The sequence below is a fragment of the Arvicola amphibius genome, chromosome 18 (assembly GCF_903992535.2).
Source record: "Arvicola amphibius chromosome 18, mArvAmp1.2, whole genome shotgun sequence".
Taxonomy (NCBI): domain Eukaryota; kingdom Metazoa; phylum Chordata; class Mammalia; order Rodentia; family Cricetidae; genus Arvicola; species Arvicola amphibius.
Genome location: NC_052064.1, coordinates 4,833,817 through 4,860,135, shown reverse-complemented (window position 1 = coordinate 4,860,135; position 26,319 = coordinate 4,833,817). Strand labels below are relative to the sequence as shown.

The following is a 26,319-nucleotide window of genomic DNA, read 5'->3' as shown; positions in this document are numbered from 1 at the left end:
GGCTCTGGGCTGGCATTGTTTTGTCACGCAGTGCCTTCCTTGCTGCCTGCAGAGTACATTCTGCTGTGTGTATTTAGCGTGTCATTGACGGGATGGTGGGGGGGGGGGTTCCTTCCTGCTCTTGTCTGTTGGTGTACCGCATGCTTCTTGTATGTGGACTGAAATCTCCTTTCCTAACTCTGGGAAGTTTTCTGTCATAATTCTTTTTTAAAGATGCTTTCTTTGCTTTTGGAAATGGATTCTCCTATGCCTCTCCACAGATTTGGTCTTTTCCGATGATCACGTGTGTCTTGTTCCTCTAACCTGTCTTCAGACTTAGGTATCCTGTCCTTTTCTTGGTCTGGTCTATTAATAAGACTTGGAGGGTTTTTCCTTAGTATATTCCTCATTTCCAGCATGTCAGATTCTTTCAGTATTTATATCTGCTTTTAAAATTTATTATTAAAATTATTAAATTTCATATCTTGCAACATCTTTATTCAGTCGTTTGTTTAAAAATGTAAAGGAAACTTAGGGTTTATTCTTGGACTTGTTTGAATGTACTTTAATAATTATTTTGAGTTTCTTATCTAGGATTATACTTAACTCACCATCACTGGGTGTCATTACGATAGAATTCATTATTTTTAAAGGAATTATGTTGTCTTGGTTTTTCATGTTTGTGTTAGAATTACATATTTAGTGTTTCCTTTGCAGCTGTGTTCTTTCAGTTGCAATATTTGTAATATTCACACGTGACTGGGATGTGGTGAAGTTGAGTGTGTGGTTCAGAGCCTAGTTCTCCACTCGGGGGTTGCAGTCACATGCTGTAATCTCTGACTGCTTTCCTGAGGGGATTAGGTGTGGAGGCCACTCCAGCTTGAGGTCAGCATGGGGCAGGCAACAGAGGTCCCTCTGACTCAGTAGCTGCGGCAGGGTAAACATGGACCATCCTCAGACCTCAGTGGATGAGACACAGTGCGGGCCAGGGTAAGGGTTAAGCACCGAGCTGTGTCTGTAGCACCAGCTACTAGGAGGCAGATGGCGAGGGCCTGGGTGCAGTCGGGAGACTGCATTCCAAATCTAAAGTTTAGAGAGGTTAGGGCATGTGCAAGAAACAGCTCAGAAGTGTAGCTGTTTGCTGTTTTACTCTTTCGGGAGCCTGCCACCCAGCTCCCAAGTAATTCACACACTGGGGCTTACTACTTACGAATACCAGGCCTTAACCTGACTTGTTTCTAACCAGCTCTTCTTAAATTATCCTGTCTCCCTTTTGCCTTTGGGCTTTTTCTTTCCTTCTGTGTATCTCACTTTCACTGTTACGCTGCCGCTGGCTGCCGACCTGCTCCTCTCCTTGTTCTCTTGTTCCTCCCTCCTCCTCCCACACTCTGCCTGCCGGCCCGCCTGTCCTTGCTCCTGCCTCGCTGTTGGTCATTCAGCTCTTCATTAGACCATCGCGTACTTCAGACAGGCGAAGTAACACAGCTTCACAGAGTCAAACAGATGCGGCGTAAACAAGTAGCGCACCTTTACATCATCGGACGAGTGCTCCACAGCATAAACAAGTAGCGCACCTTTACATCATTAGACAAGTGCTCCACAGCATAAACAAGCAACGCACCTTAGAATAGTTTTCCATGCGAAGGCCAGGAACACTGAGGCTGTGACGCTGGTGGCCCTCACAAGACCCCCTCCCCACAGCGTCACCTTTCAGTTCAGCACAGCTGTGCAGGAATGCGCCCCATAGGTATTTTCCTTTCTGTCTGTCAATTTCCGTCCTTGCATGTATTCATCGTGGTGGGTTTGGCTTTTGCCTGTGCCCTCAGGTTTTTAGGACCGTGGTTTACATATTTAAGCACCTTCAGCTGCTTCTCATGTACCCCCTTCTTATTCCCACTTCTTTCTCCCAGTCTTTTCTTCTTTCGCTTCTTAATTATAACCATCTTTAGCTTTAGCATCTCTAAAACCTGGGCACCCTAACAGTAGCCCTTCTTTCCCTTCTAGCTACTTCATGTACCTAGAGTTGTTCTTTTCAAAATTATTGAATACTTACTCTTTATCTTCACCCACCTTACATCCCTCCCACTTTTAATCTAATATTATTATTTAATATCTGAGTATGCTATGTTCTACTCTAGATTGTTTATCCAGACATTTTGATGATGATGCATAGTTAGTAATTTTTAATGTTTAGATAAAATCAAGTAAAAGAAGTTTGGTCGATCGGATAAATTACATGGAATGCTTATTGCTCTCTCTCTCTCTTCTCTTGATGTGGGAGGGTCTTCTGTTTTGTGTTGATTTTATTGGTTAAATAAAGAAACTTGCCTTGGCCCTTTGATAGGACAGAAAATTAGGTAGGCGGAGTAAACAGAACAGAATGCTGGGAAGAAGGCAATGAGTCAGATGCCATGCTTTTCTAATCCAAGATGGATGTAGGCTAGAATCTTTTCCGGTAAGCCACCACCTCGTGGAGCTACACAGATTATTAGAAATGGATTAATCAAGATGTAAGAGTTAGCCAGTAAGAGGTTAGAGCTAATGGACCAAGCAGTGTTTAAATGAATATAACTTGTGTGTTGTTATTTCGGGTGTAAAGCTAGCTGTGCGGGAGCCGGGCAGAACAAAAAGCAGGGCTGCTCGCCTCCTTACTACACTCTCTTTTATTTTGAGACAGGGTTTCTCTGTGTCCCTGGCTCTCCTGGAACTCACTCTGTAGACCAGGCTGGCTTCGAACTCACAGAGATCCACCTGCCTCTGCCTTCCGAGTGCTTGGATTAAAGGTGTGTGCCACCTCTGCGCAGTCTAGTTAATGTTTCTGTTGGTGACAATAAGATCATATGTATATTTAGGTCAAGCTTGGTTGAAGCTGTCTTGCAGGTAAATAGGTAGTTCAACCACTTGAGTGGATCATACTCCATAGTTGGGTTTTCCAAGTATCACAACTGAAACACAAAATACTTAATTGCATATACTGTAATTGGATATTTGGAGGACTTTCTAGGCTTTTGAAACAAAATGCAGCAAAGAATTGTAAGACTAGTCGGGGTTTTTTGAGAGCATGCTGAAATTTAGAAACCCTGAAATGGAAAAGTTAACTCTGAAGGACCTGTACAGTGTTTTCCGGGCCCATCTGGGAGCCCTACAGAGTCATACTAGAGTTGCAGCTGTCGGGACGGAAAGATGACTCAGCAGTTAAGAGCTTTTTCGGGGAACCCGAATGCAGTTCCCTGCACTACATGGCAGCTCACAGCTGTCTGTAACCCCAGTTCCAGGGTTCCAAAGTCCTCTCCTGGACTCTATACATGTAGTATGGTGATCTGCTCTTTGGAGTTTTTGAGGGACCCACTACCCAGCTCCCACACAAATAACACAAGGAATTTTATTCTTTGTTATAATCGCCTGGCCTTAGCTTGGCTTGTTTCTTGCCAGCTTTCCTTAAATTATCCTGTTTACCTTTTGCCTCTGGGCCTTTTCCTTCTGTAGATCTTACGTTCACTCTTACTCCTCTTACTCCGTGGGTGGCTGGGTGGCTGGCCCCTGACAGCCTTTTCCCTTGCTCCTCCTCTTCCTTGTTTCTCCCTCTGTTTATACTTTGTCCGCCAGCCCCGCCTACCCTTGCTCCTGCCTTGCCCTTGGCCATTCAGCTCTTTATTAGGTGTTTTGGACAAGCAAAGAATCACAGCTTCACAGAGTTAAACAAATGCAGCATAAACAAAAGCACACACCTAACATTAATATTCCCAACACACGTGGTCTTAGCAGGGTTTCTGTGCTGTGAAGACATCGTGACAATGGCCACTCTTATAAGGAAACATTTAACTGAGGGCTCCCTTACCGTTTGAGAGATTCAGTCCATTACCATGGCAGGGAGCGAGGCAACAGGCAAACTGATGTGGTCCTGGAGAAATAGCTGAGAGTCCTACATCTTGAGGCAACAGGAATTCAGCTGAGACACTGCATGGTGTCCTGGGTACAGGAGACCTCAAAGCCCGGTCCCATAGTGACACACTTCCTCCAACAAGGTCACACCTACTCCAGCAAAGCCGTACTTCATAATAGTGCCACTCCCTGTGAGATTACGGGGCCAGTTATGTTCAAACCACCACAGTGCACATGCAGACAGAATACTCCTATACACCGAATGAATAAATAAGTAAAGAAAAATTTGAAAAGGTTTGAATATTTTGTTAGTCCCCCCACACCCAACCCCAGACAGGGTTTCAACTGTCTCGCAGACCAGGATGGCCTCAGCTCACAGAGATCCACCTGTGTGCAGGTGTTGGAATTAAAGGAGTGTGCCACAGTGCTGTCTCTTAGATTTCTTATTAGCACAAGGTGTTTTTGTTAAATATAAGTTCATACTTGCCTTTGATTTTTCTCTAGGATGGGTGTTATCCTCTACTTTGCATTGGTTCCATTCTGGAAATTAAAAATGAAACATTTCTTAACTGTCAAAATAGAGAATGGATAGCTGTTTTTTTTTTTTTTATTTCATTTTCTTTTCCAAAATTGGAGCAATTTTTAGCAGTGTATTTTCTATGTAATGTCTTCATTCTGGATGAAGCGGACATGTGGGGGCGGGAGCGTGAGTGAAAGAATCCAGGCTGACTCTGGAAAGAGTGTTCTGAGGTTTTTATTAAAGGAATGGGGGTCCAGCCTCAAGGTGTAGAGTGTGGGAAGAAGAAAGCGAGCCGGCGTCTTTCTCTGCACCTCCAAAAGTCCCAACCTGGTCCAGCCTCCCAAATGCCGTTGGCTGACGGAGGTTCCCATGGAAACGTTAATGAAATTGTAACAACTTCTAGACCACATCAGTGAATTCCGTTGTGCTCACACCTTGTTCCTTCTGTCAAAGTGCATTTCATTTCCTTCCCCAGCCTCAGGGTCAATGTGAAGAAGAGTGTTTGACCCTTAGTATTTACTAGTCTTTTCAGAGGGGACTGTTAGGTGTAGCATGCAGGAGAGGCGTTAGACTAGACTTGGGAGGTTTTAGTTCAAGTCATTTTATTGCACCTTTTAGGTCTGCAGATTATCCTGTTTTGGTTGGTTAAGTTATATATCAGTAAATCAGCCATAGTTATTATATTTTATATCTTTTAATGTTAAAAGGTGTGTGCTTGTGTGAACCTTGGGGAGGTCTGTGAGTTAGTTTTGAGTCTTGTCCACATTCATTTGTGGGTGCTTTGGTTGGTAACTTCTGAATTTCTTTATAAACCTTTGTGTTTATAAAGTCAAAGAGCTGGTATGGTAGTGGTCCTAAACCTTGACTCCACTGGGGTCAAACTACCCTTTAACAGGGGTCACATATCAGACATTACATTACGATTTGTAACAGTAACAAAATTAACAGTTAGGAAGTAGCAAGCAAATAATTTTACGGTTGGAGGTCACCGCAACATGAGGAACTGTATTACCGGTAGCAGCAGAAGAAAAGTTAAGAACCATTGAGTTCTAGGATGGTTACTTAAAGGCATTAGACTTTTCTCAACATATTTAAGTCTAGAGTTGGGGTCATATGTAGATAAGTACGTGCAGAAAAAGTGTGCATGTAATAGAAGCACAGACAAAGATTATTTAAAAGTCTTGAGTGGAGGGATGAGGGGGAAATTTATGGGTAACGTGGAATCAGGAGGCCACTTTTGGGTTCTGTTTTGGGAAGAGGAAATACTAATTTTGGTATTGAGGCAGAAAAGCTTAGAAACATGACATTGTTGATAGGAGAGGAGAGGAGAGAACTGTGTGGCACTGTTGACTGATAGAGTCGGGCAGTGCACTTGAAACACAGTTCTTAGATAGGAGTTTCATTCTGCAACCAGACAGGAGCGATAGAGGTTACTAGAAAAGGCAGGGACAGTGAGATCACAGAACCTGAGCAGATTTACAGGACATTGTCTTTAGCACACATTTCATCTAATAGTTTGTGCCACATTGAATCTCACATAGTTAAAGGAGATTGGTCTAGTATTTTTTGGTGTGTCAGTAAAATCATACACGACTGGAGCTGTTTGTTTAGTCTGTTATTTTGTGGGCCATAGGGCTAGCTCTGGTGACAAGCTCAGGTGCAGAGAGCTTGGTAACTGAAGAGGAGACAGGGCTTAGTGCCATCTGATGTAGAACCCTCCCGATGCGTACTTGGTCATTGGCATTTCTCCAGTCCTCCTGCAGCGATGCAGTAATGGGTGCCCAGGGAAATGCAAGGAAGAGCATGTGGCCCCCTTTCCCCAGTGACCTGTATGGCTATGTTTGTGTGTTAGATGTTCATCTGTGTGAACAAAGAGACAGACTCCAATGCTTTATTTATTCTAATGGGTGAACACTCAATAGAAAGACGTTATTTTGGAGGAAGATGACGAATGGAGAAAAGCCCAGAATGGGAATAAAAGGCACAAGCAGAGTGTCAGGTGGGAATAATTAGTTTTCTGAGCCCAATGAGGCATGCTAGAACATGACTTGGTTCAGGAATAATGAGGAAAATACATTGTGTTTATTAATAGTTCATGGAGATTTGAAGCATAGAGAGTAGTTAAAAATCTGGCTTTTTAAAAACATAGACCTGTATAAAGAATATTGCTCCTGGTCATTATTAGTTGATAGTAAGAGCACCCTTCACCCACTTTCCCTTCTATAGTCGCCTTCTCTCGCTGCGAGCTAACCTTTGGCGCCATAAATGTGGAGGTTTACTTATTACAGTACAGTTTCAGATATTTTGATAGATGTGGTGATTAAGCTTATATCGCCGAGAATTAGCTCAGACTGTCTATAGCAAAGCTGAAATGTCATACCTACAGTAACCCTACAGCTTTTATTCTTACTGTAATCCCATCCTCGTAGTTGATTGGAGAAGATTAGGCAGACGAGAGGAATGGCACAGATGGTAATATGCTTGCCTCACGAGCATGAGGAGCTGAGAGTAAACCCCAGCATCCATGTTAGTGCTGCGTGTGGAGGAGCATTTCTGTAATCCAGTGCTTGGGACTGGCCGGCCAGTCAGCCTTGCCAGTCGGTGCATTTCAGGTTCACTGAAAGAGTCTCAGAAACAAGGTGGAGAGGTTGACAAGATGGGTCGGTGATCAGAGCACTCGTCCCAGGTGCTCTCAGTCCACACGTGGTTGGCTTACAGCCATGGTTAATTCCCAATCCCACGCGGGACGTCTTTAGTTCCAGCACTCGGGAAGCAGAGGCGGTGGAGCTCTGAGTTCGATGTCTGCTCTACATATTGAGTTCCAGGACAGCCAAGGCTACGTAGAGGGCTGCTGTCTCTGAAAACAAAAAACCAAAACAAAATAAAAGCAAGTGCAGTTTTCTAGGCTATGACCCCCTCTTCTGGCTCAGTGGCTGTTAGGCACTCACACAGTGCACATACATACAAGCCTGCAAAACTCTCATACACATAAAATGAAGATAAATCAGTATTTTAGAAAATAAGTGGAGAAAAGATCAAAGAAGATGTGTGATGTTGACCTCTGGTGTGCGCGTGAACACGTATGGCTACAGCCCGTCCACAGGCTTCAGAGTACCCAGTAGGTCTTAATACTCCCGTCCATCCGTCTGTCTCCTTTTAACCCCAAGTTCATTCACTTGAATATAGTTTATCATTAGCAAAACTTTATTTAGCATGAGCAGTTACAATAGAGATCATAAGCTGTAAGCCTGGACTGTTGGAGAATCAACGTTGGAAAGGCTTTAATTGCCTAGAAAATCATTTGTTGTGTATTAATTACTTTTGTTTACTAATTTGACATCTGTTATCGTTTTGCTTTTGCTAAGTTTCACTTGTCTGAAATTCATTTGTCGTTGAGGGTGCTTTGTCAGAAGTCTGTCTCAGTGTGTTGCAGACCTGTGCTAAGAATTGTCCTGAGCCCCTCAATGTCACGGGAAGGTTATTGCTGAAGTGGTGGGGCGAGGCTAGCTGCTTGCACACAAGCCTGGCATCCTGAGTTCTAATTCACACCTATGAGAAGGTAGACTCCTGCCCACAAACACTGCCACGTGTGTACACACTTAGTGTGAGTGAATGACTTCAGGAAGCGAGACTGACTCTGTAGATCTTCTTATTCGAGGCAGACATTGTCCTCATTTATACTGAGGATTTTCCCTTGGTTTTGTTTAAATACTGTCTTTATTATTTATGTTCATTTATTTATTGTGTGTGGGCATGTGTGTAGCATGGTGCATATGTTGACATTGTTTAAATACTGTTTTATTATTTGTTTATTTATTTATTGCATGTGGGCATGTGTGTAGCATGGTGCACATGTTGACATTGTTTAAATACTGTCTTTATTATTTATGTTTATTTATTGCGTGTGGGCACGTGTGTAGCATGGTGCACATGTTGATATCAGAATCCGTTCTCTCTTTCCATTGTGTGGACCCTGGGGCTCAGGTTGGCTTCCCTGGCGGCTGAGCCCTCTCGCTGGCCCTCAGTGTTGTTATTTATGTGTGAGAGAAGTTTGTGTGGTGAGAGAAATGAAGGACACCTCAGAGGGAACTTGCGCATCTCTGAATCTCATGTATGTAGTTGAGATGCTGTGATCTTATGATAACCAGGCAGCTATTGTTATATTTGCTGTCAACAAAACCTCACTGTATTCTTTTACTCAATTGTTTTCCACAGTAAAGGAAGCTTTAAGTATTTTCTTCTTAATAGATTGAAGGATTTTTAAATAGAAAAGTTAATAAAATTGGCACGTACTATTTGTTGAGTTCTGCGACAGGTATCTTGTGTGTATCCTTTGTAATGGCTAATGCGTTCTTCCCCTTACACACGAAGGGGACCACAGTTTAAAGAACTTAGTCAACTTCTCCAGTGTTAAATAATGGATGTTGGAGCCAATATTTGAATCAGATCCCTTGGTTTTTTGAGCCCTCTTTCCGTATGTTTGGTGATTTGACAATAATTTCAAAATAGACTTTGCCTGGTTTTCCCAGTGTAAAGGTAATCATTGATCTGTTAGGGATTTGCCCAGTGTAAAGGTAATCATTGATTCATTAGGAAAGGAAATAAATTATTTTGTGTGCAGCTGTCAGGAATACAAGCATTAAGTAAATTGTGCTTTAAACTTTAGCGGTTATTACCTCACATTTGAACTAATAATTATATTTGAATCCTGATATGTTCAAGAAGCCTGCATGCTCCCAAGAGTGGCATGTGACATTTGTGATGTTGCGTTTACCCTGACAGGCTAGCATTTCTCCAGCCGTAGGTCCACTACTTGCAATAGGATGGGCTAGTTAGGGCGCTTTTCTCGCTGATTTCCCTGAAGTGCTGGGAGGGGGGGGGCGGTTGTCTTTGAGGATGCTGGGTTGTAGTGAGTGCCCTGGCCAGAATCTGTTTGTCTTACCACACAGTCAGAGGTGGTGTCTTTAGCATTGCTGTCTTATGACCAGGAAAGTATCTTGGTGTTAACCACTGTCGGTCTGAAAATCGTAGGGCTGTGAAAATGTCTGTCTTAGGTGACTGTAAGGTAGATGGTAGACTGTCTAGGTGACTGTAAGGTAGATGGTAGACTGTCTAGGTGACTGTAAGGTAGATGGTAGACTGTCTAGGTGACTGTAAGGTAGATGGTAGACTGTCTAGGTGACTGTAAGGTAGATGGTAGACTGTCTAGGTGACTGTAAGGTAGATGGTAGACTGTCTAGGTGACTGTAAGGTAGATGGTAGACTGTCTAGGTGACTGTAAGGTAGATGGTAGACTGTCTAGGTGACTGTAAGGTAGATGGTAGACTGTCTAGGTGACTGTAAGGTAGATGGTAAACTGTCTGTCTAGGTGACTGTAAGGTAGATGGTAAACTGTCTGTCTAGGTGACTGTAAGGTAGATGGTAGACTGTCTAGGTGACTTACGGTAGATGGTAAACTGTCTGTCTTAGGTGACTTACGGTAGATGGTAAATTTCTCAGTATCCTCAAACTGTGATATCTGACATGTTCTTACTATTTCTGTTCCTAATACTGACTTATTATTTAATCTGCTTGACTTGTTGATGTGAATTTGATTTTGTTTATTATAAAAATATACAATTCCAAATTCTGTCATTTCTCAAGCCATGTGTTAGCAACAGTAATTGACACCAGCTTCTTGACGGAACTAGAGAAAAACTGACCTGTTAGTTTCTATTATATGTTAGTTATAAGGATAAAATTTCCAGCATAGCCAGAAATATTCTGAAATTTATTTTTCTTAGGTAACAGTAATTTTTCTAATAATATTTAATTACTATATCCATCCAAAAGCAACTTCTTTATCATGACATCTGGTTTTTGTTTACTCGAGAGGACGTGTTGCTAAAGCAGGAGTGGGGAGGGTGTTTTGCGATAGCCAGAGTGCTCTGTATGTATGTATGCTGTTAGACTCCTGGAGAGCGGGAATAAAGTCATGTCCGTGTTTTCTCTCTGCACAGCTTAAAATGACGACTGTGTAATCTCAGTGGAATAAATGGCGTCCAAAGTCACAGATGCTATAGTCTGGTATCAAAAGAAGGTGAGTTGATGGTCAAAGCTTTCCATTTTTTTTAAGCGTTTGAATTCCACAAATTGGTATGTATTTTATGCTATCTATTTAAGCCAGCTACTGCCTAAAGTAAAGACTAAATAGGTTTTGGGGATTTTAACTGAAAGAGGAGGATTATGTTACTGTGAATTTCATTTTCTTTATATTTTCCTTAAATTAGAAAAATAGAGCCTATAAGAATTGTCCTCTAATTTTTCCCCTAAGATAGCAAAGTAGCTAGATTAATCACTGCCAGTTATGGACTATGTCAGCTCTCCAGAGTTATATATGTATAAGCAGAATTATACAAAAATATTTCAAATTTGTTTTTTTTAAATAAAAGCTTGATAGAAGTTAGCTTTTTGTAAAAAAGTGTAGCAGCCTTAGTTTTTTATTTTTTTAGTGTTTGTGGTGAATTATAATTGTTATTACACATTAAAACATTTCTTTTGATTCTTGGGAATACCCATTATTGAACCCACTATTGCTTTGTACTTATAAGGCAAATATTCAACCATTTAGCCACATTTACACTTCTTAAAAACAGTGCTATATTTTCATTAAACATATAATTATATATTTAAGCCTTTAGTGTGTGGAGAAAACCAGTCACGTTTTAAATTATTTAAATTGATTATGTGATAATTAAAACATCGTAAAGATGAGACAAATCTGAGAGTGTAGTCTGCTTTGGGGATATGTTGGTTGATTCTTGGTAACATATAGCACAGATAGACACATGTATATTGACAGTACATTTCCATACAGAGCTCTTCATGGGAAGCACTGACCTTGACATGTAAATTCGGTACACTCTCTGGCTCTGTTAGCTTCACCTTTACTTTTAAAGTTCTAATCAATTTAAACATAAAATTCTCAAAGAAATTAGAAGTAGGAAATTAAGTAAACATACATATTCTCAAACATACAGTACACGGGTGTTTTGAGATGTACTAAATAAACTTGTTTCTTAAAAAATATTTGAGTCCAGTGTGGTGGCGCGCACCTTTGATCCCAGCCCTTGGGAAGCAGAGGCAGGCGGGTCCCTGAGGTCACTGCCAGCCTGGTCTCCAGAGCGAGGTGCAGGTCTGCCATGGTGACACCCTGTCTCAGCAAACACAAATATGTGCAGTTTTACAAGCTTTCTAAGTTTTGCTTACTGAAGTAATGGGATCCTCACACACTTAGCGGAGTGCCGCTGTTCTTGTCTGAGGGCGGTTCAGTTCAGCTACATGCTTGGACGTGTGCAGCGTACGCATTGGGGACCCAGCTGTCCCAGGTGTCACAAAGTCTACCAACCAACTTAATTATGTGTTTTCTATGTGGGGGTACCAGAATAAATTGACTTTTAACTTTAGTTCTCTTAAAGAAAAACACATAAACACTTTCAGAGATTATTGCTTTAAGGCTTACTGTAAAAAAAGATAAACAAAATGGAGCCCTAATTCTCTAATAGCTTCCCCGTCTTTACCTTGAGGCAGTCGCTAGCTCTCTGGCTCTCAAGCCAAAGTCTGCCATCCTGAATCACCATAGAGCTCCAGGAGAGGGATGGCAATGCTGGGTGTGAGATTCAGTTGTCATAGTTACCTTTGGAGGATACTGCCCTTCGCGGAAGGCTGGAGATAAGCAGCGCAGTGCTCCGAATTAGGATTGGCATGCCTTTGTATAAAGGTAGATAACAGAGGTTTTCGTTTCTGAAGTTTGTGAAGTTTTTATAGTCATTCAGTTCGGCCATTGTTGTATGCAAGCGTCAGAAGACAGTGTCGTGAGCTGGTGTGGCTTTGCCTGCCTTCTCATAAGACATCACTTGCAAAATCTTCTAGAGTTGACCATAGACCTTAGTCATTAAACTGCTTGATGACACCTCATATCACATGGGGCAATAGTGCCCTTTAAATAATACTGTCTACCTTGTCTTGTCTTGGTCATTTTATTGTAATGTTACTTGTTGATGTATGACTACAGTAAACCAGACTCTGGTTGTTTTTTGTTTGCTTTTTGGTTTTAGTAAGCTCTCCCTGAGTATTCTACTGTTGGCAGTGACTAAAGGTTCTGATTAAATGTGTTCATTATTTACATGATTTTTTTTTGTGTTTGATTTATAACAGTGCCCTATAATATACTGTAGCAATATTTCCAGTGTGCAGTATATTTTGTTTGTAGTCTAACAAATAAAGCTTGCTTGAAAATCAGTGCAGAGCTAAGCCACTAGTTAGCCATAAGAGGCCAGACAGTGGTGACACCCACTTTTAGTCCCAGCACTCAGGAGACAGAAGCAAATGGATCTCTGTGAGTTCAAGACCACCCTGGGCTACACGATATTGAACCTGTCTAAAAGTTCACACAAAGGTGATCCCAGCAGTTGGGATCTCACTCCTCCAATCCTAGCACTAGGGAGATGGAGACAGGAGTGATGGCTGGGAGGAGAGAGGAATAGAAGACAGGAGGAGACAGAAGCTCAGATGCAGTCTGAGGATTCAATCTGAGCATGCAGGGTGAGGTTTCATGGAGACAGCATTCATTTTGAGGATTTGTTGAGACAGGATCACCCCTTCAACGTAAGCATTGGTAGAGGTAAAAACTCTCTAGTGGTTGGCTATTCTGCTTCTCTGACCTTCCAGCATTAACCTCTATATCTGATTCTGAGTTTTTTATTATTAAGAATAATTAGAATTTATGCTATACCAGTGTATATGACTTATTTTTTGGCATGGTTTTTCAAATTCTTTTTGAAGACTCTGATGAGACTAACATCTTCTCATCGCACTCATTCACATTTCTCCTTCTTGGGAATGGTTTTCCTAGAATTTTCTGTATTCCTGCAGGATGCTCTCCGATGCTGTGCTTGTTGAAGTCTAGCTTAAGAGTTCCTCTCACAGGTCTTTGTTCAGACAGATTTGGTTTTGAAATGAAAGCCTTTTAAAAGTGCCGTAGTACTTAAGAAACCTTGAGAACTTGACAGTTGCTGATTATTTGAGCATAAACAATTATTTCTTTGAGCTCCAATTAGCACTTTTTAAAAGATTGATCAGATAATGGTTCTCAACATATTTTTAATCAGAAGTCCTTCTGAAATAGTAAAGAAAGCTAAGGATGTAATTTTTGGGAAAATGTATTTAGTATTTGCACATATAGAATATCACATTTGATTTGGAATGCTGCTTAATACGTCCTGGATTATATAACTTCAGTAGTTATAGAGTTTAGCTCTCTGACAAGTGGGACACACTGACTTAACACTGGATGCACTGCTCCACATAAGACAGCGTGTTGGCCTCACCTCCTTTGATGATTCCCTTATGCATCAGCATGGAGGCTCTTCCTCATGGAAGACCATAATTCTCACGTGTTTCTTGGGTACTGGCCTTGGGAGCTAACTAATCTGTAGTTCTTTATAATCTGGGTTTAACCTTCATTCATAGTCATGAACAATTGGAAAGTTCATGTTGTTAGAAACAGTGTTTAGTTATCTTGCAGAACAAAGTAAGCAACACAAATGACATCAGGAGAGAAGCCAGACAGTTTCAGGTTAATAATCAGACAGCTGAATGTTATAAAACTATTCTTTCATCTTTGCATTTCTGATTTCTGAAGTGAGAGACTATCTGTGGGAAGGAATCCTAAATATCAAGCCAAAGGTAATTGACACACTAGAATTTTGAAAGATCCAATGATAATAAGTGGTGGTTTGAAAGGAAGTGGCCCCCATAGGCTCATAGGGAGTTGGCACTGCTAGGTGGATGTGGCCTTGTTGGAGTAGGTGTGACTTTTTGGAGGAAGTTTGTTACTGGGGGCAGCCTTTGCCTCAGAAGCTTAAGTCTCTTCCTGGTCCCTGGATCAAGATGTTCAACTCTGAGCTCCTTCCTAGCACCATGTCTGCCTGCATGCCACCATGCTTCTCAGCTCACGTGATGACACTGGACTGAACCTCTGAACTGTCAGCCCCAAGTAAATGGTTTCCTTTATAAGAGTTGCCACAGCCATGCTGTCTCTGACAGCAATAGAAACCATAACTAAGAAAATCAGGTTCTATGAATATACAGTCAAGTGAGAGAAAACAAAGTTGTTTTCAGGAGATAAGTGTATAAAAGAAGATTGATGTACAGTGCCCCCAAATTAATAGCAAAGAAAAGCGTTACTAACCAACATTATAACCAGGTAATATGAGAAATAAAGACTTGAGGAAGAACAGTGGCCAACAATAAAACATGCTTTAAATTGTGTGGTTTTTTAAAGAAAAATTTTTATGTGTTTGTATGTGTCTCTCTGTTTTTATATGAATGCGCCTGTCCATGTATGTTTCTCACATGTGGTACTCATGAAGGCCTGAAGAGGTCATTGGACCCCATATGTATGTGGTTTTGAGTTGCTTGATGCGGGTTCTAGGAACCCAGCTTTGGTTCTGCAAGCTCAGTATACACTTTTAACTGCTAAGCCATCTCAAGTCCAGCAGATGAATGTTCTGTGGGTTTTAATGTTAGTCCAGAGGAGGGGATTCATTTATTAACTTAAATAAACTATCCTAAGTAACAACATGAACTTGACTGACAACTGGTGTTAATTATAAGTAGTTGGGAACTTTAAATCTTCTGCTTTCTTAGTTAAGTCAGGCTGTGTAAATGCGCCTTGTGTGTGTACAAGTGCACTGTTTCCTGTGCGTATGTAAGGGTAATTATAGGGCAATTCGCAGTGGTCACTTGTAGAGAGCCATACAGATGGCTAAGAATATTATGTCTCAGCCAGGTGGTGGTGATGCATACCTTTAATCCCAGCACTCGGGAGGCATAGGCAGTAGATCTCTGTGAGTTCGAGGTCAGCCTGGTCTATAAGAGCTAGTTCCAAGACAGGCACCAAATCTATAGAGAAACCTGTCTCAGAAAACAAATAAACAAACAACAACAAAACCACAAAAAAACCCAAAATTAAGTCTGTTGTCAAGTCCCCAGATGATTGCTATTTATCTTTTACATGATCTTTCTTGTGTCTCTTAAGCTTTTTTTTTTTTTTTTTTTTTTTTGTAAAACTGATGCAACGCACATTATTTTGAGAGGGGAACATTGTATTGGCTTAAAAGGTAAAACATGCAGAATGGTTAGGCTTACCTCAGTGTTGACTGAATCCCAACTGCAGGGCACCACCAGATGTGTGTGTCTGCTGCATTTTTCTTCTGAGCTTCTCTAGAGTTAACGTTCCCTTACCAAGCAGAACATATGTGTGTTATGGAGGCTGACCTGGACACTTCTTTTTCTCTAGAGCACTGGGATAAATTGGGTTTTCAACTTGACTTTTCTCACTGTTGGAAGAGTTTCAACTTGAATAGAAAATTTTATTGTCTGTAGTCCCTAAATGTTGGTGTACAAAAGAGATCTAGAATAGCCCAGAATGGAGTATAAAAAGGTTTGTTTATTTATTTAGGGAAAAACTCATAGAAAGGGTAGCAATCTGTAGTCCTTTGCATCTGCTGGGAACTGGAACTGAATCCAGCAGCCAAGAGATCCCACACACTTTTTGTCTGCATTTATGGTACATAAGACCACGCCCAAAGTGGGCCGGTAATGTAAAGGCTATTGGCTGAAGGAGTTCCCACAGTTACCTCCCCCTTTTGTATGAGGCAAAAACATACATAAAAATTAGATTTACAACCAGCTTGATCAACATCCAACAAAAAACGTATACTCAGTGTTTCAGTAATCACCCTATCCTAAGGAGTCTAAGCCTTATATTAAAAATGTCTTGGCTAACTCATGAGAAAAAACGTAATTATGAGTATCTAGTCTTCAACCCCATCAAAGACCTAAGAAGGGCAATGTTACGTGAGTAACTAGGAAGTGCAATCAAGCCAAGAGGAACAAGAAATGACCTGAGCGATCACTCAAAGTCTCGTGCAGCACGGGGGCAGCCAACTTTGGCGAAGGCCTAGAGTATCTGACAGACCAATTTTAGAGGCAGGAAAATTTGTAAAACTGTCTTACCCTGTCTTGGCAAGATCTGGCAGTCTTTTTGCTTGAATCCTACTTGTCCAGTCTGGACACCATGCATTTTGTCAGTGGTCGAGGCAGGGGCAGTTCTTTGCCCAAAGGCCAGTTTTGCCAAGAAGAAAACAAGCCCCAAGGGGAGTGTCTTTGGTGTCCAACATTCTCTTGGGAATAGATTGCTACTACCAGGACCAATTGTGTCTGACATCAACAAAATCTCAAGTTACTTAAATGCCATATTCTACAGTTCTTTGAAGTGTATAAAGATTACCTATCCATGCAGAATACAGTCTATGCATCTAAAGAACCTGATTAGTCTAACTATAAGTGTGACAAACATGGATGACTATTGACCTGTAGTTCTTAATATCTATGTATCTTAAAGACCAAGTCTTTATATTAAAAAATTAAACAGTCTTTAAACAAATGTGCAGCAAATGAGGACAATGACCTGAAAATGTAAACAATGTATAAGTATTTTGATCAGAGGTAGAAATATATAATGTAATATGATAAATATATCTTAAAATTGTATCAGTATACAAAATGTCTTAAGCAGAGACAGAAACATGCATGCATACAATCTGACAAAATAACTTTGCATAGGTGTACAAATAATATAAACAGAAATAGGAGTATATTCAATATAACAAATATAATTTGAATTTGTTTCAATACACAAGAATCTATGCCAATGTAAATTGCCTATAAATAATATCTCATAAGTAATTTCACTATTACTATTACTATTAGTGTAAGCTCACACTGATATACCTATTATACCATCCCATCAATTCCTCTCCCCATTTTTTTTTTCAAGAGAGATTTCTGAGCCTACTTCATTTCCACCCCAACTCTCTACCACTTATAACCAATCCCTGATAATGTCCCTAGTCCTGAGGACAAACTTTGTTGGGAGAAGGGACATTGTTTTCTAAAATTAACTTCCATCTGTCATGAGGATAATGTTATTTCTATAGGATCCTGTAAAAAATAAAATAATGATTAAGTTTTAAGATTACTGTCTGGTATAATTGCAGATAGTCTCTGAGTAGTTGATAGGGTTATTCTGAAGTTCTAATTTGAAGTTCTGGACAGAATGTCATAAGAGGGTACAACATGTCAGCTAGCCAAGTTGAAATCATCTCGAGCAGTTTGCAACCCAAAACCATGTCAGCATGACATATTAACCAGGTGGAACCATTGCTTTGGGGTCCCATCTTCTTCCTGGAAGCTTCAAAGATTACTGCTTGAAAATTTATTGTTCATTGTGGAAAACATAAACATTATTCATATCGACATATATTCAACAAAAGGTACCATAGAGACAAAAATAGGTATGGGGAGAAGCAAAGTTGTTTGAAAGTAAAGTTTGATAATAGTAGTCCCTAAATTTTATCTTTCTTCTGCCCCATATCCAGTGGCTCCTGATACCATATCCCAATTTTTCTTTTAACAGCATGCTTGGATTTAGAGAAGAATAGCCACTGTCCAACTCCAAAGCCAGCTTTGAGTTTTAATTAATGGCAACTATGTATGACAGTAAGATCTTACTCTTCAGAGGATATGGATATCATGTCAGATTTCTCTTTGCTTGATGATTCTAGATAGCTATCTTTTCTTCTTTAATGGATGTTCAAGGTCTCTTGACTTTTCAAAGATGTGCATTTTCCTGCAAAGACAAAAACAGAACCCTGCCCCAACCATTATGAGGATTCCTTACGTACTGTAGGATTGTCACCTCTGTGAATGAGCTGTCATTTCCCTTTATCAAAAGATTTTTCCTTGTCAAACAGAATCTTTATTAATTTTGATGGTATCTATAGTTTATCTTCTCCTGTGGAGACAAGAGCAGAGCAAAGCCCCTTCTCCAAAGTAACACATTTCCTGGTTTCCATTCTGAGGTCAGCATGATGTGGGAGGGTCTTCTGTTTTAATAAAGAAACTGCCTTGGCCAGCCCTTAGGTGGGTGGAGAAGACAGAACAGAAAAAAGGAAGTGAGGTAAATGGCTCAGTCAGATGCCACACCTCTCCTAAGTGAGATAAATCGCCATGCCTTGCCTCTCTGAGGCAGACTGCTGTGCCTCCTCAGGGAGAGAGACGCGATGAAGCTCCAGCCCAAGATGGATGTACGCTAGAATCTTCCCGGTAAGGCACTACTTTGTGGTGCTACACAGATTATTAGATATAGGTTAATCAAGATGTGAGTAAGAGGCTGGAACTAATGGGCCAGGCAGTGTTTAAATGAATGCAGTTTGTGTGTTGTTGTTTCCAGAGCTAAGCTAACCAGGTGGCTGGGAGCCGGGCGGGAATGCAGCCCACAGCACCCCACTACAGTCAGCATATCCTTGAAATATACCGGTTGATTTAATTCAGAAGTTTTTTCTATTATCCAATGTCTCTCTGCTGCTATTGTTCCTTCCCAATTAGCATTGAAACTATTCAAGGTTAATAAAGCATTATGCAATCTATTTTTGGGGAAGTTTTCATCCCTTCCTGCTTATTTCACATATCTTTTATAGTTCAATTTGATCTTTTTATAACTGCCTGACCTGTAGGATTGTGTGGTATACCTGTAATATGCTTTATATTAAGCAAAAAAACTGTTTTCTTAGAGACATATGCTGTACTATTGTCTGCATTTATTTGTGCAGTTATACCCGTGATGGTCATAACTTCTAGTAAACGTGTGATTACCAAATCAGCCTTTTCTGAACTCAAAGTAGTAGCCCATTGAAAACCTGAATAGGTGTCAATGGTGTGGTGTATATATTTTAATTTTTCAAATTCTACAAAGTGGAACACATCCATCTGCCATATCTCATTCCTTTGAGTGCCCTTTGGATTACTTCCTGCAGGTAGTGTTTGCTTATATAAAGAACAAATTGGACATCTTATAATCTCCTTAGCTCATTGTCATTTAATAGAGAAGTTCTTTCTTAAACCTTTGCTGTTGACATGGTTTTTTTTTTTTTAATGGAATTCTGAGGCTTCAGCACATTTTCAATCAATAATTGATCCATTTCTTTTTTTCTCGTGCTAGAGGACCTGGCAGACCCATATGGGATCAGATATGTGTTATATATATGGGACAAAGCCTATTCCTGATTTTATGTTGAACCTGAATAAGCAATTAAGTCAATTCTGTTATCTGCTATAAATTCAATGGTTTAAATAACCGAAACAACTCTTTCTGCATATTGCAAATCTGTAACTATATTGAGAGGTTCTTTAAAATCTCTTAGCACCATGAGAATAGCATATAATTCTGCCTTTTGGACAGAATTATAAGGGCTTTGTTCTACCTTACTTAATTCTTCTGATTTGTAACCTGCTTTTTTTTGCTTTATTTGCTTCAATATAGAATATAGGGGCTCCAGTTATTGGTGCATCTGGTACAATTTGGGGAAGAATCCAAGTAGTTCTCTTTATAAGGTTCATTCTATCACTTTTGGGATAGTTGTTATTAATCTCTCCCAAAAAATTAGTACATACTCTTTGTCAGGGTTCATTGTCTTCCCATAATTTTTTAATTTCATCACTAGTAAAATATTGTATTGATGAAGTCTCAGTTTTCCTTATATAATTAATTCAGAGAACTTTTCCACATAAGATTTTAATTTTTTACCAAGTTTATGTGGTAAAAAGACCCATTTTAAGATAACATCTTTCCTCTGTATTAAAATTCCTGTAGGGGAATATTTGGAGGGTGATATGACCGGAATGCAGTTAGAATTCGGATCCTCACGATCCACATGTGCCTCCTGTAACTTCTGTTTATTGACAGTCAGTTCTTTCTCAGCTGTTGATTCCCTGGGACTGTTTAAGTAAGTCCTTGTCACCATCTAAGGCTTTGTTTAAATGAGTTATTTGATCAGGTGTTATCCCAGAAATGGGCCATAGATTGGAAATGGCTCCTAGCTATCTTTGGAAGTCAATAGGAGTCTGCAATCAATTTGTCCTAATTTGTGCTTTTTATATTTTAATTTTCTGTAAACCTGTTTTATAAGTTAGATAATTGATAGCAACTCCTCTTTGTTTTTTCAGGAGCAATTTGTAATCCCCAACTAGGCAAAACTTTCTTTACTTCAAACATTTTTTTTTTTAAGAACTTATTTATTGTGTATGCAACATTCTGCCTCTATGTATGTCTGCAGGCCAGAAGAGGGCGCCAGATCTCATTGCAGATGGCTGTGAGCCACCATGTGGTTGCTGGGAATTGAACTCAAGACCTCTAGAAGAGCAGCCAGTGCTCTTAACCCCTGAGCCATCTCTGCAGCCCCCCAAACATTCTTTCTAAAGTATCTACATTTGAATCAGATAGCAAGATGTCGTCCATGTAATGATAAAATATAGATTTAGGAAATTGCTTACGTATTATTTCCAATGGTTGACTTACCAAATATTGGCACAGGGTCGGAATATTTAACGTTACCTGTAGGAGGATCCTCCATTGATATCTTTTATTAGATTGAGAATTATAATAAGTAGGCATTGTGAAGGCAAATTTTTCTCTGTCTTTTTCTTGTAAAGGTAAAATGAAGTTCTTTCTCAGCCTTTTAAATCAATAACTATACAATCTTTTAAGTCAATAACTATGAGAGGCCATCCTTTAGGCAATATGGAAGGCAGAGGAATTCCAGATCATAGAGGGCCCATTGGCTGAATGACCTTACCAACAGCTCTCAGATCTGTCACCAGTCTCCATTTTCCTGATTTCTTTTTAACAACAAATACAGGAGCATTCCAAGGGTTGGTGATTCTTCAACATGCTGAGCATCTAGTTGCTTCTGTACCAGTTGTTCTTAAGCCTGTAGTTTCTCTGTTGTTAAAGACCATTGTTTAACCCATATAGGTTTGTCAGTTAACCATTATAGCATCGTGATTCCATAAAGAGCAGGAAACTATTAGTGTCGTGAGAACATACAGTTCATAATAGAAGTAGTTGTCAGCGGCAGGACAGCGTACGCAATGCAGGCTGCGTGTTCGTGTTGAGAACCACAGCTGCAGGGAGGTTGTGTGTGCAGCACCTGTGGTGCTACCAGGGATGTTTGGATACTTCCTGTTTGGTTTTGAAGTCAGTCTCGTTGCTGTGTATTCGGACACCGTTTACTGTTGCCCGGGTCTTGTTCCCAGACCCGCAGCTAAAGGGCCTGGGCTCCATGGCTCGGTTTTGCTGACTTACTCTTCCTTTCTTTGTCTTGCTGTCTCGCTGGAGGTTACCACGCTCCTATTTGAGGGCACCTTATGCTGGAGTCTTTTTACTAGAGAATCAAACTCAGAGAGGAAGTGTAAACTGGAAGTTACCCTTTCTAGTTCATTGTGGTAGCACTTGGCTATAGTTTCAATACTCCACAGGTTGAGACGAGAGGACCCTCTGAGTTCCCGGGCTACCTAATAAGACCTGGTCTTGAAAGAAACAGCATCGTCATCACCAATAGCAGCAGCAGCAGCAGCAGCAGCAGCAGCAGCAGCAGCAGTAAAGCCAAACAAATAAACCCCCAAATTCAAACAACAACAAAAAGTCATTCAGGTTATATCTGCAGACAAAAAAAAAAAAAAAATTGAGAGATTGAAAGATCAGGGAGTTAATTTTCTTGCCCTTTAAAAGGTCCACTCTAGAGATTCTCGTCAGCTGCACTGTGAGTGACAGGGCTTTCCTTTCTGAACTAGTATAGTAGTTTCTGTACTTGGTGCACAGAACGACTCACGCGTGAACAGAGTCCTGGGCTGTTCCCCAGCAGTAGCCGTCTGGGCTGTCACCAACAGCACTTCCAGAGTCAGACAGACGCGTGCTTTACCTGAGTCTGAAGGTCCTGGGCTAAGAGAAAATATTAATAGAAGATATAAAATTTATTTTTAAGGTCTTTGAGGCATCATATTCAGATTCGCCTATATGTTTAGTGTAAAAGATTTAAGGTAGTATTGTTTTTTTGTTTTGTTTTTGAGACAGGGTGCACCCAGTCTAGCCTACAACCTCGGTGTGGTCCAGGACGGCCTCAGACTCACAGTCAGTGCGTCTGTCCCGAGTGCTCAGATGACAGGCGTGACCATGTGCCGGAAGCCCTGGTTTACTATTTGTCTTACACTTTAAGGAATTGACTGTTGATTAAACATCTGAGTGCCTGAGAACTAGGAAGTCCTCCCCTGTGGTGTATGATGTCTTCATATGCTACAGTCATTTGCTCATGAGTTTCTAGGTGATAATTATTTTATTAAAAAGAAGTACTCAGTCGGGCAGGATTAAAGCACACGCCTTTAACCCCACCCTTGGGAGGCAGAGGCGAGCGGTTCTCTGGTCTATGGAGTAAGCTCCAGGACAGCCAGAGCTACACAGAGAAACCCTGTCTTGGGTGAGATGACCCAAAAAACCAAAAAGAAGTACAGCAGTTGGGCTAACAAAGTAGTTGTTTTCACAGGATTGAGATACTCAAGAAATGAATAACTTGAATAAAGTTGTAGCTATTTAAATACAGACTCAAATAAAGAAAATAGAATTGAACTTATTTAATGAATACAGATCCCATAAAAGAGAACTAAGAAATGGGATGATTTGAATAGAGTTGAATTTATTCGATGGGTAAAGCTTATAGTTGTCTGTTTTTGGGAAAAAAAAATCTGTGACATACTAGAAAACTAGTCTTGAACCTTTAAAATTCTCTGAATAAATTTAAAACAGATTTTAGTCAAGGTTGGAGAATTTGCCAGCTAAATTCCAAATAACTTGCAGCCTGTATATCTTTAACCATGGTAACAGACATAATGGTGAAGTGATTTTGTAAACTACCAATTGACGGCCTAAAATTAGGCCAGTGTGCCAGCTTTGAAAAGAGCTGGAAAGAGACCAGACCACTGTTGTTAAACGGTTACAGTCCTGGGAAAAAAATAACATTTGTAAATGGTATTTAACAGGGTAACTTAGATGCTAAATTGCTTTCTGGAATCGCCCATTTATTCATATAAAAGGATTCACTACTGAGGAGTGAATCCCAGGGAATAAAACATGCATAGTAGACACTACCCATTTCCTATACACGGGATGCCTGTTTTATCTTGCCAGTGAAGAACCTTGCTTTAGTTTATTTTCTTATTTTTGTCATCGTTCTCCTGAATGACAGATAAAGGTAGAATTAAGGTAAAGACCTCAGATAAATGTTAGGCATGGTGGCGAACGCCTTTAGTTCCATCATTCAGGACACAGAGGCAGGCAGATCTCTGAGTTTGAGGCCAGCGTGGTTTATAGAGCTGAGCTCCAGAACAGCCAGGGTTCCACAGAGAAACCCTGTCTCAGAGAAGAGAGGGGGAGGGAGGAGAGAAACAGGTAAATGAATACAAAGTGTTGTGCATACAGAATGGAATGTCGTGCAGCCAGAAAGAAAATGAAGCCATAACCTTTGCAGGAAAATTAATGTGACTGGGAATTATTATGCTAAATGAAATCAGACAAACACCCCAGTTTCTTTTATAATCAGAACCTTGATTTTAAAATCTGTGTGTGTGCGTATGTGTTCATATATTTGTATATAGGTTATGAAGCTATTAATAGAAAGGGGATCTTGAGAGGAAGAGATCTCAGGAGACTTGGATTAGAGAGGGTAATTGACGTAATAAGAAAACACGGGTTGGGACTACTGGAGAAGAAAGGGAGCTAGCTAGAGGGGTAGAATGTGGGAACAAAGAAGAACTTATGGCACATATGCTTAAACATACCAGGATGAAATTATTTTTATGCTAACCCCCAAAATCGAAAGGTAAAATGATGCCATGTTTTGATGGCATATGAATGGGAAAGTGTAAGTTTAGAAACTTCTAGAATTCAAAAAAGTCAGATTTTGTCTTTTTTTTTTTCAGTTTTCAAAATAATAGGTAGCAGGCTGTAATTTTAATTATTATATTTTTTGTCTGCATTGACCTTTTTATATGACTTGTTGTTATTTACAGGTAGGAAAGAAAGGGATAAATTAGCAGGGAGCCTCATTACTCTTATGTAGCCAAAATTTACATTAGTAATACCCAGTAGGATGTGTGCTAATCTATATCAAAATGTCATTTATGACAGGTGTGTATGCTTGGAGGACTCGGATGTAAATATGTTCTTCCTTGTGCTAAGCACTGCACCGAAGTCATACGGGTGCACTCATAGTGTTAGCTGTTCATTGTTCTGTCGTCCCTTTAATTTCCTAATTTGTCTCAAGTCTGTCCTGGCCTCTTCAGTATTCCTTCAGACTTGCAATAGTTTCTTTTCAGCCCTGCTCCCAGATGGTTATTACAGAAACTTGACCTTGTCTCTTCCCTGCTTAACGCTCTTGGGAGGTGTCCTTACATGCAGTGGAAATCAAGGTTTCTTCACAAAGCTTTCATGATTTTTTCTGATGTAATTCTACAAAGATTCATGTACATATGTATGTATGTATGTCTTTTATTAACTCGTACACAATGACTTTCTTGGTCTGTTGAAATAGGAAGACATTGTTTACCACAGTAGAGTTTGTGAAGGTGACTGCCTGTAAATACTGCAGCATCGCCGTCATTGGTGCCCCAGACAGAGTCCTGTAAATACTGCAGCATCGCCGTCATTGGTGCCCCAGACGGAGTCCTGTAAATACTGCAGCATCGCCGTCATTGGTGCTAAGACAGAGTCCTGTAAATACTGCAGCATGGCCGTCATTGGTGCTAAGACAGAGTCCTGTAAATACTGCAGCATCGCCGTCATTGGTGCCCCAGACAGAGTCCTGTAAACACTGCAGCATCGCCGTCATTGGTGCCCCAGAGGGAATCATTCTGCTGTTTTCACCATTTTACAATACTTGAGGGAGCACTAACCTCCTTTCTCTTAGGCTTACTCTTGAGAGTGGTATAAAACTTTTTAACACTACCAGGAAGTCTCAAAGCAGGATGAACAGTTAAGTCCTAGATAAAATACATTACCTTCAAGTTACTTACCAGCAAAGATCAATGTCTGCTGATCAGGAGCAATTCCTTCTTTATCCTGACCTTAGCCTGTTGTGGATTCCCCTCTGTGTGCTAATAAAGAAGCTGCTTGCAGCCAGTGGCTTAACAGAGTAGAGCTAGGCGGGAAAACTAAACTGAATACTGGGAGAAAGTAGGCGGGGTCAAGGAGAAGTCATGTAACCCCACCAGAGACAGACACCTAACCAAACTTTACCTGATAAGCCACAGCCACGTGGCAATACACAGATTAGTAGAAATTAGTTAGTGTAAGATATGAGTTAGCCAGAAATACACTTAAGCTTAATATAGTTGTGTGTGTGATTATTTCTATTCTGGGCAGCCAGGAGTGAACAAGCAGTCTCCACCAACATCACCCTTTACATTTTCTTAGTATCCCAAGTTTCCATCCAGTGTGATGAAACTGCCCACCTGGTGGGTAAGTGACTGTAGCCTTCAGCATCTTGCATCTTAGTGACATCTCTCAGTATAACTAATTGAAGTCTGACTGTGTGGTTTGTCATTGGTGTTTGAACTGGCCACTTGGCTTTTTATTTTTTAAAATAACTAATTCAGCCTGGTATTTAAAATGCACAATCTGTGTTCTCTGAAAGGACATCTTTCATAGTCCCTGGGGACTAGGTGTCCACTCGTAGAGTGCCCTTAGAAAAGGGTATATGTGTTCTTTCTGTGGCAGTAGAGTGCTTTTAGCCTCATGAGTCCTGTTCTTTTGTAAGGAAGACTTTACAAAGAAGTGTGGTTGTTATTGTAATGGAGTTTGTGACCCCTGGGAAAAGACCATAGATCCAGTCCAATTAAAGATGTATTCATTAGCTGGATGAACCGTCTCTGTGCCAAATTTGAGATTGCCTTGAAGGAGGGGTGTGGGGAAGGACTTTTAAAGGGGGAAAACCACATGAAGACCT

The 26,319-nt window shown here is 40.5% G+C and overlaps 1 protein-coding gene across 7 annotated transcripts in view; it reads left to right on the top strand.

Moving 5' to 3' along the window:
* Positions 1-26,319, top strand: part of Phtf2 (putative homeodomain transcription factor 2) — a 107,121-nt gene that overhangs the window by 18,563 nt on the left and 62,239 nt on the right. For all 7 annotated transcript variants that reach the window (XR_005283760.1, XM_038315416.1, XM_038315413.1 and 4 more), the window contains one exon: positions 10,381-10,460. Coding sequence is in view for 6 of the 7 variants with exons in the window: in XM_038315416.1 (XP_038171344.1) it covers positions 10,416-10,460 (45 nt within the window). In the remaining variant the exon portion in view is untranslated. The remainder of the gene's footprint in view (positions 1-10,380; positions 10,461-26,319) is intronic.